Genomic DNA, 17825 nt, shown 5'->3' with positions numbered 1-17825 from the left:
GGTGGACTAACTAATAATAAACAAGATGTTTTCTGTGTTTAAACTGCAAACTACACTGATACTCTAAGCAACATAGTAGACATAGCTTATACAATAAACATACGATGCTATAAGCTCTAGATCAAATGTGAAACCTCATGAGGAAAATCAGGTCTCATATAATGGTACTCGGTTAAAAACAACGATTTAATGTTTCGTTGCTTAAATCACATTTAAGTCAAAGTTTGTTTTTTTTTTAAACAATTTGCTTCATTTTTCAGATCCAGTTACCAAATAAATTCTTCATATATCAAGTTGAAGGTAAGCATCTTCTAAAAAGATGACTACATGCTAATTCTGCAGTTGTCTGATTAAGTATGTTTCTTTAAAGTTCTGTAGAGGAAAGTGTTACAAGGTAAAGCTTCGTAAAAAAAAAAAAAAAAAAAGTATTTCAGTTAAAATTCATTTCCACCTCCGAGCAATAACTTTGACCATATAGGGAAGTGGAGCAAAGGTTTTGATTAATCTCTTCCTGTCGTCGGCTAATAGCAGCTTTCAGTGGGGAGTCTGCAACCAGCCGCAGAGTTGTTTTTTGCTGAGCTCTCTGCTCCAGCTTTAAATCAAGGCGATACATCAGCTGTCAGTGAGTCAACCCATCAGTGTCGTCGGAGTCACAGTCTGTGAGTCAGACCAACATCAGGGTCTTTAGACAAAAGTTGCTTTCAGTTTGCTGCGGTCTATCTGCCCTCTGCTGTAACCCTGGTCCAGCTGTTTCTTGGCTTTCACCATGGAGGGAAGATCTGAGGTCTGGTACACCGCTGACCTCATCCTGCTGCCACGACACTGCAGCTCCAGGGCAACGCCCTCCCACTTCCTGTCCAGCTCTGAAATGTGCTGCCCCCGCAAGTCTCGGGACCCGTTGCGAGTTTTCCTGAGGTCCTCCGACTTTGAGCCGCCTCCGATTTTGTCCACGTCCAAGGCTTGTTTTGGGGCCGTGTGATTGTAGCGGGACGACGGCGACTTGGATTTGCGACGAGAGCGAAGAGGGGGACGTGGAGGAGGCGAAGGCGGGGAGGAAGGGATGGGGTTCAAAGACGCTGTCCGTCTGCTTGTCGTTTTCAACCCACCTCCACCTCCACCACCGCCCTTCTCCCTCCCTCTCCACCCAGCTCTGTCTTTACCTGAGGATGAAGAGGACGCTTTAAATACACACAAACAGGGAAGAGAGAGGCCACTGCAAACACGAGCAAACATCAGAGAGAAACACACAGCTCGCCGGATCTTTAGGTGAGATATTAAAGTCAAATATGTCCATAAATATCAAGCCTTTAGCCAAGTGTTAAAACGCCAGGGATACATTAAAACTCAAATACACACACACACACACAACCAGACCACAAAAAGAGAGCTGGAAGGCAGTAAGAAACTAATTGGACATGACAGATATTCCCATGCTGGTTCTTGGCTCCACTATCAAGGGACAGACAGTGCGATAGTGCTTGTTAGTGTTTATCTCTGTACAGACTGCTGCCATCTACTGGCGGATAGAGTGAGGCTTAATAAACTCATTGTTTTCTCCAATTTTGTGGTTTGCAAAAATTTTCTTTAAGTTTTACAACTGGAAAACGTATGATATATAGCACTTTTTTATTTAATAACTTAATTTGAGGTGTTTTATAGGGATATTTCTGTAATATTATGTAGATCCCACTGACGTACTACAGCCAAATGGGGTGAACTGGCTCTAAATGCTAATCTCGACCCTTTGAAGGGGATTGTGTGTCCTAACTTTCATCTTCACTGGCTAGAAAATACATTTTTGTTGATATCTTTCGTTTAGTGAGTAAAACAATCTTAATTTATGTCGTTTGTGGCTGCAGTCTATTTTCCAGACATAAACCAAAATTAGAGATTGGTATCTGAACACCTGAAGAATAAAATATTTAATAGGATTTACATTTTTTCACATGACTCTGTCTCACTCTTGACATCTAATTTATTTATAATAAAACCAGTGCACAAACTGTTCAATAAGTGTTCGAATCATACTCCCAGGACATAAAATACAAAGTGTTTTTGATTTGTAAATTAATTAGTTGGAACCCAATAAGGCCGGTGGTATTTGTACAAAATGTTCTGCCGGAAGGTTCCAGCACATTCACCTTCGAAATGCTAAACCTGATTCATATCATAAAGGAGGAAACAAATTTCGATGTGCCCGTTCTGCTCAATTTTCAGAACTGGTTGAATAAAGTCAGTTGCAGCGGTTCTCACATGTTTGTCCTACGGGAAACAAAAAGAAACGATCAGCAATGAGGAATTATGCAAACGGAAAAAAGCAGCAGAATCAGGACATCATGTGATGCGAGTGATGCAAGCAGACGTGGACGGTCTCCTTCCATGGCCGCGAGTGTGTGTGTGTGTGTGTGTGTGGTGGGAAGCGGGAGCAAACTTTATGTCTGTTAGCTGACGACCAAAGGCTCGGGCATGACAACGGTTGCTACACCAGACACTGAGCAGAGAGGAAGCCCTGCATGGCTAATGACCCGGTCCTGAAAAGCTTTTGTGGCTGAAAGACAAAACTCAGACAAACACACAAGAGGCAAGAAAGACAGGAGAGGAATATCAAAGAGAGACAATGCTAAAGCGATGGAGAAAACGGTTAGCGGTCAAAGACTGCTGAAGAATTTAAACTCAAGAACCTGTAACGAGTTTTTAGATTGATAAAATAATGTTTATGGCCAGGCACAACTAAACAGTGGTAGTACTGCTGCTTTGCAGCAAGAGGGTCCCAGCCTGGGGTCTTTCTGCAGGGGCTTGGCACGTTTTCCATGTGGAGGTATGGGCTCCCCCCAGGTACTCCAGCTTCCTCCCACAGTCTAAAAACAAGACTGTTGTGTTAATTTGTCTCACTAATTTGCCCTTTGGTATGAGTGTGTGCAGACATGGTTGTGTGTTCCTGTGTTTCACGTCTTGGTGTTGTCATGGACAGGCAACCTGTGAAGAGCGTACCAAAAGAGATAGAAATATAAAAATCTGTGTGAAAAAAAAATATATATATATATATATTTAAGATATACTGTGCGCTTTATTTTGGTTTCCCTCTTAACAGTAGCAATAATTAACCACCGTAACCTTTATTTGTTAAAATTAACTCAACATTTTAGGGCCAAACACAAAGAACTTAGCTTTCACCTCTTTTTAATGACCCTGCTTTATATAACCAAAAGGTTTTAATGATATAAATAAAAGCAATAAAGCAATTTAATCCATATTAAAGATATGCTGTTGATTTCTACTGCAGGTAGCCTGTAAAAATAACTTCTTCCTCACATCTTTTTGTAATGAGTGCAGATTGCAGGGTTACAGGTGATTTGGCCTCATGTTTCTGAGTTATAAATATGACAAACTTAAAACAAACATGGATTATGTTTTGCTGCGACAGACTGGCGACCTGTCCAGGATGTACCCCGCCTCTCGCCCGGAACGTTAGCTGGAGATAGGCACCAGCACCCCTCCCGACCCCACTGAGGGACAAGGGTGTTCAGAAAATGGATGGATGGATGGATGGATGGATTATGTTTTGACCTTGTACATTTCAGCAACCTCTGAAAGCCCCTGTGTTGTTATACCAACCATAATGACGGAGGTTCGTTACTCTGTCCCCCATCTGATGAATGGAAAGTCGAAGCTACTCATCTGCACTAAAATCGAGACCGATTTCTCTCCATGCTTCACAGTTACGATGTTGTTCTTGTCCTGGAATGCTGTATCTGGTTTACACCAAACATTTCCTCTGTTCAGTTTTAGACTACTGTGAAGAGTGAAATTACGCAGTCTCTGCAGAGGAACACACTTTCATAGCAACAACATCAGCAAGGGCCTGCTGTACAAACTGTGATGATATTTTAGGTGACTTCTTTTAGCATCTTGCGGTCTGCTTTTAGGATCGGCTTGCTTAGACAGCCAGACTTGTACATGTTTTTCATGTAGACTTTTTTCCACATGGGGTCATGAGTGGTTTTGAATTATACAAAACCTCTTTGAATCCTTTAGCAGACCCAGAAGCTGCAACAATCTTCCTTCAAGATGCTAAGGCAGCTCATCAAATCTTTCTTTGGGATTGATTCTCATTCCAACGGTCAGGAGCACCAAACTAAATCTCAAGATTTAAACACAGTAAACTTCCTTCAAAATGCTAAATAATCTTAATTATGTGCACCATGTGTGTAATTGTACCCTTTTTTACTGAGAACTGAATATAATGGGAAAAGCTTGCTTTTTTGCTTTGAGTGACTTGAGCTTTTGTAGGAAATCAATAAAAAAAATTGTATCATTTCTTTTGAATAAACAAATTAATTCCAGACTATAAATCACCCCCTGCTTACTATCTATTTTTGTTAGTTTGTTTTGCAAACAGCTACGGAATAAAATTTCAAACAGAGGAGGCACAGTGCTTAAAAGGAAAAGTTGGAACATATTCCTGAAAACCAGAAAAGGACAGAAAGTTGGTCACATGAGGATACAGAGAGAGTAAAACGTGGGAAACATTTATTTGAACTATTTACAGAGCGCAAAGTCAACTCAGCTGAACCGATTCCTAATGAGACAGCATGGCTGCAACACCATTTCAGAATGCAACATGGTGGTTTTCAGGGAACTATATACAAATTAATACTTTCAACCGGTGGTAACAATGAAAACAACATGATGCATAAATTAATGGATTTATACAGTAAAGTTAAAAAATTCAGACGAAATGAGTCCAGATAGAAGCTTGCATAAAACACAGCTCAAAGCTTTCTAATCTGAAAAAGAGATGGTCGATCAATAAGAAGAAAAAGAAAATCTGCTTGTTTACAGCCAGTGCACATTATTAAAAGTCACATGATCAATGAGCAAAATTGCACACGTAAGCACATGCGATACAGTCGAAATGCCTGAGGTAAGAGAACAATGATGGAAATGGCTTTAAAAACGCATGTACTGTATATAAAGGTAGTGAAGCCTCTGTCTTTACTGAGTCAGACCAGCCAGTTGTTACATTAAGTCAAAAACTATATGATCTCTTTAAAACTGTGGTACTTTCTAAGAGTTTTTCAGATCCTTCCTGGTGTTTGGTTTCTAGTGGCTATTGAGTAGAGATGCACCGAGCCAGTGGTTGGTGACCAGGGTCAAGTTTAGGTTTGATCAGCTGGAAAAATAAATAATAAAATCTTGTTCCAATCAATCAATCTTGATGATATATTAGTGCTACCATGTTTCAGTGATATTAACTCTCCATAACATGGAAGTTGCTACTGAGTGTAGAAGACTCAAAGTTAGCCATGTTGAATTTCAGAGAGATGATTACCAAAACTCAAGGAAAATACATTTAAGAAGTGGCCTTTATTTGAAAGTAAGCCAACAGATTTTCAGACATGTGGCAAAGGTGCAGAGGATGGGACTTGAACTCGGGGCAGCCGCATCGAGGTCAGTGGCCTCTGTACGCGGGGCGCTCGCTCAAACCACTGCACCACGCACGCAACGCCCTAAGAAGATATTTGAGAGGGGAAAAAAAAATCTACAACATGTCGAGAAATCTTCGTGGTTCCAGACGCAAAAGAGCAAAAAAGAGAAACGCTTTCAGCAGATAACAGGAAGGCTAAAGCGAAGTTACTCTGTTGTGTTCTTTAGAACTTACAATACAGGTTATTTTGGAAAATAGTAGACTTAAGATACAGAACTACTCTGGGGAATGAACTTGAAGACTGGGATTTTAACAATGCTCGCCATGCTAATGCTAATTTAAGATGCTAAAACAGGTTTTTGTTTTAAAGATAGCAAAATCCGATTTTACCCATCTCACATAGAGATGGTGATCTTTGTCAACGACATATACCAACAGTAATGTACATCAGCAATATACATTAGAAGTAATGTATCAGTGGTCTCCAATGCCTAATAAGGACTGCTCTGTGCAGAAAGTGTAGAGTAAAACATTATCAATGTCAGTTTTAAGTAGCAACTCTTAACGAGAATTTGGAATTGGATACAATCACATCGGCAGGTCAAAGTTTTAAAAAAACCGGAGGATTGGAAACTAGCCCCAACATTTGTATCAATGCATCTCTATGACCGAAGTAATGATTTTCTAAAACTATGGCTGCTTAGTCACGTATAGAATGAAACAGACATGAGAAGTTAATGTAAAGAAGAGTAACGGAAAAAAAAAAAAAATTACACTCTGACAAATAAAGTCTTGTTTACAATTGGCTAAAGTGCATTGTTAAGATTCTGTACATTTAGGGACTGGAGGAGTGAATTCGGCACAGGTTCATACCAAGCTCACCCTCAGTCTTATGTCTCAAAGCAAACATAATCCACAGCAAGTCCGTCGAAAACGTCCACACAGATACACACCACACAAGGAAATCCCAGGGGAACAATTTGTCCATGCTCAATGCATCCATTTTCCTCTCTTTGTATTTTTGACACATTTCATTATTCTAAAAGTGGATTGCTGGCCACAAAGTAGTGCACACCTAAGCCTGTCGCAATAAGTAATTATTATGATAAATCCGTTCGGATGATTTGCGCTTCTTGAAGGACAGTTTTGTTTACAGAGATTTTCATAATCCATTTTATTTATGGTTTTATGTTGTTTGAGGTTTTTATCAATTAAAAAAAAATTGTTTTAGATTGTTGTGTTTTATTTTGAGTATTAAAAACATCTTCCAGTTCCAGTGTGAAAAGTTCCATGAAAAAAAAAAAATACGTTCATTACTTTTTAAGAAAGGCAAATTGGAATTATTATGCCCTTATCATTAAACAATCTAAACAACAATATTATCGTTTATCGCAATAATTTCTTGGACAATTTATCGTCCAAACAAAATTTGTTATTGTGACAGGCCTTTGAACACCTCACATTATCAGATTCACTGCTGTCTAAATAAAATCTAATCTCTACTGTTTGCAATGAAGCCCTATGATCCTGATCTTTCACACTTGTTGTGTGTATTTTTAGACAGTCCTGGAATAAAACTTCTAATTAGCGTCTAAGAAACTGAAAACTATTTTAGTGGCAGGAAAGGAGGAGATTCAGATGCATTTTCTGCCACGTGTGAGTAGCGGCGACTGAAGTAACTTCAGACTGACTCCAGTGGGTCACCGGTCCCACTAACAGTCAGGTGAAGGGAGAGGAGCAGGTTCAGCGGTCTTAAGAGTTCACACCGGGGAGGTACCTGAGCAAGGCCGACCGTCCTGTGCTTCGTGTTGAGGCCGGGGGAGGGGTTTACTCGACAGGGAGGAGGGAGTGATGTAGTTGAGGCTGGGGCTGTTAATATCTCCTTCTCCCACAAGAGTTAAATCTGACAGGGCGTCCTCCTCCAGCATCTGGATCGACTCCCCCCTGGCCGAGTCCTGGAGGAGACCCTGCGCGCTGGGTCGGGTTGACTGGATGGGGGAGACGGTGGCTGGAAACGGAGGGGGCGGTCTGGTTTTTCTGCCACCTCCGCACTCTGCGCCCAGCGCCGAGTCCAAGCTCTGCGACTGATGGCTCGCACTGAGCAGGTACGAGCCACTGACCACGCCACCCCTGTGATTGCCATTTCCCTTGTTGCCCCGGTGGCTGCTGCTGGGGAAGCCGCCGTTGTCGGTGTTACGGGAATTCGGGGTGGAGCAGATGGGCTCGGCGTTGAGGGGAGCAGGCGTCGTCGGGCTGGTTGGCGTGAGGCGCAGGAAGTCCGGCAGCTGAAGGTCGCTCTTGTTCAGCAGGCCTCGCTGGTCGTCGGCTCGGTTGCTCTGAGCTTTGGATATGAGGTCGAAGAACTCTGCAGCACGCACAGAGCGGCGCGCACAAAAACATAGAAATACATGAAAAAGGTTCCCACGCTTAATCGTGCAAATCCAGAACATCTCAGAAAACTTGGTTTTGTAATGCAGAAGCATGCAGCGTAAGTATTAATCTTTTAGACACGTCAGGGCTATATTCGGTACAAGCAAAGATTGGACTGTGCTACATGTAGCTAGCTTTAAAGCATTGGGTGTTTGTGCAGTCCTGCAGGCAGGCCGAAGGGTTAGTGTGAACACAGCCACAGAAACAACAGAAAAGGGAGGTTGTTCAGATTTTACCTTCAGCTTCGTCTATATTAATCTTTTTCTGCTTTCTTTTCCCCGGAGCCTTATGCAGAGAGACAGAGTGGTTGGGTAGGGGCTGGCTGCTTGTGCCAGGGCCGGGCCCAGCCTTGCCATTTTCCCCATGAGGATGGGCTGAACCGCCTTTCCTTGTTGGCCTGTCGTCCCCCTGGGGGCCACACGAAGAGCGGAGTGGGGCATTAGAGCCCTGGTGAGTCACAGCGGTGCACGATTTGGAGGAAGCAATGACAACAGGTGGGAGCCAGTGGTGCTGATGGTGAAGAGGGTCATAAATTTTGACAATTTGACGGTGAGCGGGAGACACAAGTTTAACTGACTGGGGATGATTTTTGAGAATGTCACGGAAATGTTTATAAGAAATAAACATTTGACTTGCTCTATTTCAGAGACAGTGGAATATACACCACCTGGCCAAAAACAGCTTCCTATTCTTGCGTTGTTTATATTTTGAGAATCTGCTGTGGCATTGTTTTAGCTTCCAGAGCGTCTGACTCCAAAACAGACATGCGTCAAGAAATCGACTGCTGACCAGAAATTAGCCACTTTTCAGCTTGATTGGTCAGGACCGTCGAAGATCAGCTGGAAACTGCAAAACTGGAAACTTTTGGCTTATCAAAACTGCTACCAAGTCTTCCTGCTAGTGTTTCCAGAAAACTAAAAATGAGCTATGTTCAATATCCTTAAGCTCTGAATAACTAAAGTCAGATGAAGCACAGATGTAAGAAGCTGAAAGCAAACTATGTTCAGACACGGTGCAGTTCATTCAGACTGCAGGAGAGAGCATGACTTTCACCTGATAACAGGAATGCAGAACAAAAATGATCAGTTCCTGCTCCTCTTGAAATGTACTTTTTTTTTAATCAATGTTTTCTCAATTAGTCTACAAAATCACACCTTAAAGTTTCAGATCTTAATGTCAAACTACCTTCTTCTTTCGGATTTGACATTTTATATCTCTGTAACTAACTGATCTTTCTATCAAGATTTAAGCGGCAAATTATCTGTTGCTGATGTATGACATTTTTGAAATGCATACAAAGTATAAAAAAGCTGAGTCAAACCAATAAAACATTACCCTAAAACCCTTTTTATTCCAAGTCATGGCCTTCCAGAAACACAGGTCAGGATTCATTGGTGTAGAATATATTTGACCTTTTTTGATTTCTTAGAGGGATAATTTTATGAAAATAGGAAATAAAACATATTAAACGCTGCAGGCCTCTTTCTATCAACATTTAAACACTACATACTCATGTTTCTAAATAATGCATCGGCTTGTCCTTTATCCAAATCTGTTTGCAGCGGTCTTGTAAGTTTGTTGTTTGCTTGATGCACACTGACAATTTGAGTTTTTGATTGTGAAAAACATTTTCCAGGATGTGGAATTTGCTCGCAACAACATTCAACACTTGCTGCTAACTGAACATAGCAGCCTCTGCAGTCCTTTGCCAGATGAAGGATTTTTACCTGTTGGTTCAGCTAAACGCAGGTGCTGCCTTTCATTTTGGCCAGGCAGTGTATGGAAAATAAATTCAGTAAAAACGTGTCCTAGGATGCTCCACTGAGACAGCTACAATGGCCGCTTTGTGTGCTCGGCATCATCAACGTGAAAGGCTCACAGAGCAAAACGCCAGAGGGGCAAACTATCCACTACTTAAAGCTGCACTACTGCAACTAACAGTGAAGGGAAACAATCTGTTTCTCAAAACAGATCCTGGGATTTACTGAAGGTAATGAGGACAGCGAAAAGAAAGTCTCTACAGCGAACTACAAGCTCCTCCACCACCACTACGACACATTGCTGAAGATCCCGGCACCCAGCAAAAGTTGGCGTTGTTACAGGGGGGAAAAAAAGGAAAAACCAGAGAGGAAAGTTGATGATGCATCCAGCCACAGGCAGACCACATTAAAAGAACATTAGGGAACCTCAACAGAGTGATGCAGCTCCTTTTGCACCACAGCAAAACACACCTGTGAGCATGTTTAACACACAGCAAACAGACATGGGTGACTGAAGACAGCAGGAGGGACACTTAGTAGAGCGTGACATTATCAACCAGGCAGTGGAGACGTTCAGAGCATTACAGAACATTCAGGAACGGGAAGAAAACTTGAAACGAGAGGACGGAGGAGAGCTCACTGTTGCTGACTGGTTCCTGCTCGCGGAGGCCGGAAGGTGACTCTGAGCTGCTTTGATTTTGTCTGTGTGAGGAAACAAAACTTCAATTCAATTACAAACCAGCAAACAGAAGAAGAATGGGTACGATGTGTGTCTGTGTTTTTTTCACCTTTTCCCATGGCGTTTTCTTCAGTGTCTAACACAACTCGCAAACCATCCAGGTTGGAAATAGGAAGCCCGAGATCTAAAGGTTCCGACTCGCCGCTCTGCATCACAGGAAGACATTTTAAAAGAGGTTTGTATTGGCTATTTAAAAAAATGAAAAACTGAGGCTTGCATGTGTCGTTATCCCTTGTGAGTTGTAGAACCAACTTTTGCTGCAATTTCAGCACAAGATGTATGACTGCACAAGCTTCTCACAACTAAAGACTAAAACATTTGTCCATTTTTTAAATGCAAAATGCCCAAGGTTAGGTCAAATTGCTTGGAAAGTTATTGTAAACATTACTTATTGGGTTTAGTATCGGTACACTGTAGCTCTGACTGTATGTTTGCTGTTATCCTGTGTGAAGGTAAACCTCTGGATGGCATATTTAGGATGATGTCCACTGTTATCCTTTCGCCACTCACAGCGTTTTGCATAAAGGTCAAAAATTCAGTGTTAATCTCAAACCACATTCTGCCGCATCTTTCTTGTCTCTTCTACATGTCTTGTTTCAAACTGGACATCTCTTGGGTTTCTTCTAGCAAAACTTCTATAAAGGTCAGATTTGTGGAGGATTCTCTCGATTCTTCCAATCCCAAGTTGTGAATCTCTATAGCTCCTCGAGAGTTATAATAGGTCTTCTTCTCTGAATGATCCACTCTCTGCCCAGCTCACCAGTTTTGTTGAATGGCCATGTTTTGTTGGCCATTGCTATCCCTGACCTATCTGGAGTCTTACTTGGTCTCCATGATGCTGTTTGTTCATTAATATTCTCCAACAAACCTCTGAAACCTCCACAGAATACTTAACTTACACCACACACAGGGTTCCACTGGAGCTTTTTAATGGTGTTAGATTAAAGGGCAGTCAAACATAAATAAATGCTAAAAATCTCAATGAAACATATTGAGATTTGTGTTTATTATTTTATAAAATGTGCATAAATTGAACAGGTATGAACATGTCTGAAAGGCACTGTAGATTACAGCATCTGCCTTCAGCCTAAGGAAAATACTGTACTTACTATACGTGCCACTAAGTCAGAGAGGTGCAGCCCATATTTGGCCACAACAGGCCTCAAGACCTCAGTAACTGGTTTAGTTGGCTTAGCCTTCAGACCCACAGAGCGGTTGATGGGGACCAAGTCAAGCCTGGCGGAGGAATACAAAGACAATAAATCATATTTTTGTGTGAGCCGTGGTCTGCAGTCCCATGTTCATCTCTACTGTTGACGTGTTTTGTACCTGAACAGAGTGCGTTTTTCTAATCTCAGGTCTCGGGAGCTGAGGGTCATACAGTCTTGGTCCAAAACAAGAGGCTGAGAAAAAAAAAAAAGACAGGAAATATTCATATATTGAGGTAGCTGCTCATTCCTATGATATAAATATGTATCAGAGTAATAAAAATAAAGTAAAAGAAAAGCAAAGTAAATAATTAGTTATTTATATGAACAAAATACAGAAAAATACAGCTGGAGGACACCAACTCAGATCTACTCATAATAACAAAAGCTCAGACACACACTGAGGTTTACCTTTTCTCCTCCGACAAGGAAAAGGTCTATAGCTGCCAGGTTGATGCAGAGTTTGTCACAAAGGCCCTGCAGCAGGTCTCTGATGGACATGCCGGGCCGAAGCGGCACCGGGCAACACGAGCCATCTGGCAAGCTAATGTTACACTGCCTCAAGGGGGCGCTGCCTCCTCCTCGTTCATGCTAGAAAAGGAAAGGAGGTTGATCTTATTTGGGTAATTTGTGCTTCATCATCTTCCTAACCTCCTGCTTGTGACTCAGAAATTAAATTTGACAAAAATATTTTTAAGGACATCAAAAGTGGTCCTGATGAAGAGAGAAACTGTAACAAGATTATACCAGTGTGTGCTGTTGATGAGCGTTTTCTACTAACGATGATCTCTGAATAGGTTATGAATAGGTCCAATCTCTCCTAAGATGGAGATTGGAGTGCAAATAAATTAATATCTAACTTCACAAACAGAAATAACCAGATAAACCTATAATAAAAAGCACAACCACCTATAGGAGATGAGAACAATATGTTAAAATCAAATTAAATGTAAACAGTTAATCATCATCAATGTAATCATCTTCTGACATCTTTATTCTCTCCTTCTGTCTTTGTTCAGACACAAACACAGAAAGTTGAAGAAACAAACTAAGGATGCACAAAATTTATATGAAATAATTTACTAATAAGGGTGTCCTGCAGAGGACAGTGAGGGGAACCGAGAAGGCCAGTTTCCCCGCTGTGCAGAATCTCAGAGCTGCGACAGGAACCAGGCTCTGGATCACATTAACCTTCTGAACCTCTGCTGCCAGACAAACGGTGCCAGGAGCAGAAGCAGACAGTTACACAACTTTCTGCCTCAAGCATTCAAAACGATGAGCTCCTGTTTTTGTTATTTATGATTAACATTTTTAAATTAATCAATTCTGACCGTATGTTTTATGAATCGCAGAGGAATATTGTCCCGTTCTGTTTAATGCTGTTCGGTATACGATGAAATGTCAACTGATTTGATGAAGGCAAAGAACGGAGAACGGGAAAACAGCGACACGATTTACTGGAGAACGCTAGTGAGTTTATGATTGCTGATGGAAGCCTCACAATAGGCAATAACATCATGCTAACATCACCCTCACTCCATGTTGGGTGAGGGTGTGTTCTGTTTGCTTTACATGCATCCTGCCACTTCTCTATGACTGTTTACCATCTGCTGCACAGATGGCCACAGAAACAAATTTTGTATCAAAATGTTACAGAAACTTGAGAAAATCGGTAAAAGTAGCAAAAGTAGAGATGCACCGATAGTTCTGCAGATGACCACAACTGGCTGATTTACAGTTTGACCTGCCGGTCAGAAACTCTCATTATTCAGAGAATGCACTGTAATCGACACTAAAGGCCATTTACATGTGAGAAGTTCTTACTGAGCAAATATAGAACTCAAAATTATGTATTTTTTTAGCATCAGCAGAGCATTCATAACGACGTTAGGTGAAACAGAGAGACACGAGAAACTATCTAAAGAGTACTTTCATGTGCGGACATTTTAGTCTGCATTTTGCTCGGTGTGCAAAAGAGTTAGAGTGCAAGATTTTGAGAGGATAACAAGAAGGCTGATATGACTACAGCAAAATCCCTCAATCTTATGCCTTTTCCTCTGTCACAGAACATGCTAGATTTAGGATCGCTGGCAGCCTTCTGGAAATTTCTGAGTTAAGGATCTATAGAGACCATTGGGAATACAGCGGTTTTGGTAATGCTAGTGATGCTAAATGAGCTAAACGCTAAAATAAGGAGCTAAACTTTATAATCATTTTGCCTTTGCTTTAAAATGTCAATAAAACCATGTTCCACAGTGACTATGTGGTGTCACCTATTCTACTACTATAAAAATGTAATGCAGCTCAGGCAGGGAAACTCAAAAAGTATACTTCCTAGTTCCTAACTAGAAATTAGAATATGTTAAAATCTGTATCAAAATTCACAAAAATCTGCCATTAAGTCTTCCTTTTAAAGGGAACACTGACATTAAAAGCTGCTTCATGCAAAAAGAAGCTTCCATGAACCAATTATTAGCAAACTGATTAGATCAAGATGACTCCCATCAGACTGACCTCATTCTTCCCCGAACCTGACGTCCCCAGTTCCAGACTGGCTCCTGAGGACAGCGAACCCTGGGATTCCCGACGACCATTGGTGCCTGAAAATACACAAACAAGCAAAAAAAAAATTTGATGAGAAGCATCATGAGCAAACACATGCCGAGTGTAAGAGTGCCTCCTGACTAGATTCAAATTAAATGCTTCATCAGATAACATCTTAGCAGCACCACAGATGCAAATTGGTTGTTTTTAGGAACAGAAAAAAAAAACACAAGTACAAAAAAAAAGATTATTTATCCGTCATCAATCGAGCGTCTTAACACCAAGACTAAATTTTCTAATTTTCAATGCATAATCACTTTATCATTTCTTGTTTCGAAACAAACTCTCCAGCAGACAGAAGTTATGAAATGAAGAAAGGAAAATGGACTGACTGTAATTAAAATCAGCCAGCTCTCGCTTTTTGGGGCCTTTGCCAAAGCTCCTGTTTCGGGACCACGAGAAAAACATGCCCTTCCTCCGGTCTCCTGAGTCATCCCGACTGTCTTCGTTCAGAGACCGCCCTGATTTGGTCTTCTTGTCCTCCTGTAAGAAACACAGCGATGAGTGGAGGAGCCGATAGGCACACAAACAAATGTGGACACAATTTTTTGTTATTTAAAGCTGCAAACTTAAGCCGTTTCCACTCATAAACATGAACATCCAGGGTATTAATCCAAAAAGGCATGCTCTTTTTCCATTTGAGTCAAGACGCAAGGATTTCTGCTGGCTCACCTTCTTGGGAGTGGAGAGGTTGGAGCGGTCGGAGCCGGTGGTGCTGTGCTTTGACGTTGGGCTGCTGGGGATGTGATAGGGGTCAGGAAGCGGTCTACCCTCCACCTCAGCCAGCATGCACTCCTGGTACAGCCGAGACTTGAGGAATCGCGTGTAGCTGTCAAACTTCATCAGGTTAAAGATCTAATGGAGTCGGGAGGGAAAAGATTTAGGGAGGTTAGATTATAAAAAAATAAAAAAAAGGCAACGCAGACGATGATGAAAAAATGAGCAATCCATGAACATTAGAACAGGAAAGAAATCTGTGCAAAAATCCAAAAAAAAAAAAACGAGGTGAGCAAAACTACTCAGACAATCTGTATGGTATTTTGAAGCGGAAAATGAAAAAAATAAAAGTGAAGTTAAACCAAATGATGAAACCTTTAAGCTGCTCTTGGAACGCGTTCTCTTGGAAAAAACAAAGCAAGCTTGACTTATGTCTAATCCCTATCTTTATGGGAAAAGTCTTTAAGATTTGCTGCTTCAGACTAACTTTATTTAGGAGGAGCTGGCCAAGCTGCAAATACCTGGGAACACAACATAGACAACTTTACATAACATAATTGGTGTCTTAGAAAAAGTATTTTTAATCCTTGTGCAAATAACTTTTTTTTAACAAAATAAAAAAGAAAATATGAAAAGTGTGACATGCTTTTGTTTCCAGTACCTCTTGATTTGATTTTTTAAAAATCTAGTTCAACCTGTGAACTGTAATCTGTGTAAATTAATCTAATATGATTCCAGTTGTTCTGTGAAGGTCTCAGGAGTTTGCTACAGAAGAAACAGCATTGTGAAGGCCATGAAATATGTCCAGCAAGACAAATACTCTAAATATATAACCAGAGCTACAATGTATCAAAGCACTGCAGTGTGATAAAATTGTCCAAAGTCCAAACATCAATACTTGAAAACTGAGGTTCAGACACTCTTCAATTGCTAGAGACGAACTCCATAAGACCAGCTGTGTGACGCAGCTGAAAATCTAACAATATATGGTTCTGGAAAACAGTAACTCAGAAGATTAAAAAAACATGCATACCTCACTTTTTAGATATGGATTTGTATCATAACTTTAAAAGCCATGTATCCATTCTCCATTTACAATAATTTGTGTTGGTCTGTCACATAAAATCCCCATAGAGCTTGTGGTTTAACATGACAAAACATGAAAAACCTCAAGAGGTATAAAAGTAATCAACCTATCTACATCTTATTTGTGATTGAAAATATAAGATCAAATATTTAGCTTCTGAAATGAAAGGTCAAGAAAACGGAAGACTGTGATGCAATCATGGATTTAACATCAATCCCAAGATATTCTGGCAAGGTTACCATAAGGCTTTCCGATTTGTGTGTGTGTGTGTAGTTATTGAACAGAAAATGTGTGGGTGTCTAATATGTAAAAAAAAAAAAAAAAAAAAGCATGATAGTGAGGATATCCTTCAGGCCTTGTGACTTCCTTATCAGAGTTTGAACATCTGAGCTTCACAGCTGAAATCAATAGGGCTTTTCAGACGCTGTGCCCCGTCGACAACATGCATGTGTAAGGAGCCATTCAGGTCGGTGTTGCTCGACAGCAGGCAAAGATGAATGACTGGCCTTGTGTTGTGTGAGCACTTGACAGTGTGTCCAGAGAGCATTTTCAAAGGAGTTATGTTTTGATTCACTTTAAGAAGAATAATAAATTAGTCTAACAGGAAGTGGCTCTTTTTTTTTTTCTTTTTTTTTTTTTTGCATGTGAAAGGTTAAAACTGTAGCAGAAGCCTTTATAAAAACATGTCTCCGTACCTGCAGCTGCTGCTCCTTGAACATGTCCGGTTTTGGTGCGTTGAGGATATCGTCAGCAAGCTGGGCTTGACTGTCGATGTTGACTGGCGTTGTTGCTTTACTGGAAAGGAAGCTGTTGTAGATCTCTCTGGCACGCTGCGAGAGCTAAAAAAAAATAAAAAATAGAAAATACAGGAGGGATTCAAATGGATGCAAGTGTGTGCTAAAAGTATTAATCAAATAAGGTATGTTACCTGCTTGTTGTCGTTCTCGGAAACATGGCTGAAGAATTCACAGGCCTGCCAGAACAGGATGTTCTCCTCACTGAACTCCTTCTTTAGGAACTCCTGCAGAAAATAGATGAAATATGGATTAAAAACTGGAAGACGGAAAAAAAAAAACACACACAATCAGACAAATTCATGCATAGGTCTTAATCAGAAACACGTAGAAAAAGTTGAAAGACGCATTTGTTCTGTAAAAAGTAAAAGCAGAATCTGTGTGATATGATTCACCCTATACTGCCACACAGCTGAGTATAATACTGAGCAAAACTGTGTTGTAATAATTTAATAGAGTTATATTTACAGTAGCAGAAGCACTGTAAATATAGCTAATATATACAAATTTATACAAATATATACAAATTTCTGAAGCAAGCTGGCGAAAATGTTTAAAAACTCCTAAAATGTTGGGAATCCTACATTTAATTTGAATATCAATTTATTGTTTCTTGCTTGTTGTTTTTTTTCTCTCTTTTTAATCACACAAAGCACTTTGAATGGTTCAGTTGCTTAAATCTGCTATGCAAATAAAATAACATTGTCGATATTTATGAAAAGGGGAAATTAATGCCATTTTAGGAAAAAAATGCTTTTAATGTTTTTTTTTTTTTATGTGATAGTGTCTCTTCTCCTTGGTCTACCAAGTAAACATATTCAAAATCAAAACAAGAGTAAGTTGTACGATATCCTAATCTTCTGTGCTTGAGAGAATACTTTGTTGCAATGGATTTCCAAAAAGTCTCCTTCTATTTCTGGGTGGAAGAAGCTTATTTTGGAAAATATCCAAAGACTGACATCTTTGCATGCATATGGAAGCCCTTTTTGGACTATGCTGATGACCACATGTCCACCATCCTGTCTTGAGCATTTACAAATTCTTAGACTTTGACTATA

The 17825-nt window shown here is 40.4% G+C and overlaps 1 protein-coding gene across 4 annotated transcripts in view; it reads right to left on the bottom strand.

Moving 5' to 3' along the window:
• Positions 1 to 6667: 6667 nt before the first annotated feature.
• rgs12b (regulator of G protein signaling 12b) overlaps positions 6668 to 17825 on the bottom strand; it is a 51593-nt gene continuing 40435 nt past the window's right edge. For 2 of the 4 annotated variants that reach the window (XM_007543911.2, XM_016666704.1), the window contains exons 8-19: positions 16902 to 16994; positions 16669 to 16812; positions 14842 to 15024; positions 14502 to 14652; positions 14080 to 14165; positions 11977 to 12156; positions 11687 to 11760; positions 11467 to 11593; positions 10407 to 10503; positions 10259 to 10320; positions 8095 to 8368; positions 6668 to 7793 (exon numbers count right to left, since the gene is read on the bottom strand). In XM_007543911.2, the coding sequence (XP_007543973.1) occupies positions 7189 to 7793; positions 8095 to 8368; positions 10259 to 10320; positions 10407 to 10503; positions 11467 to 11593; positions 11687 to 11760; positions 11977 to 12156; positions 14080 to 14165; positions 14502 to 14652; positions 14842 to 15024; positions 16669 to 16812; positions 16902 to 16994 (2076 nt within the window). In that variant the 3' untranslated portion in view covers positions 6668 to 7188. The remainder of the gene's footprint in view (positions 7794 to 8094; positions 8369 to 10258; positions 10321 to 10406; positions 10504 to 11466; positions 11594 to 11686; positions 11761 to 11976; positions 12157 to 14079; positions 14166 to 14501; positions 14653 to 14841; positions 15025 to 16668; positions 16813 to 16901; positions 16995 to 17825) is intronic. The other 2 variants (XM_007543918.2, XM_007543925.2) reach the window with 2 other exon arrangements.

The sequence above is a fragment of the Poecilia formosa genome, unplaced genomic scaffold (assembly GCF_000485575.1).
Source record: "Poecilia formosa unplaced genomic scaffold, Poecilia_formosa-5.1.2 Scaffold11, whole genome shotgun sequence".
NCBI lineage: Eukaryota > Metazoa > Chordata > Actinopteri > Cyprinodontiformes > Poeciliidae > Poecilia > Poecilia formosa.
Note: the sequence above shows the minus strand (reverse complement) of the source record. Positions and strands in the feature narration are given on the sequence as shown.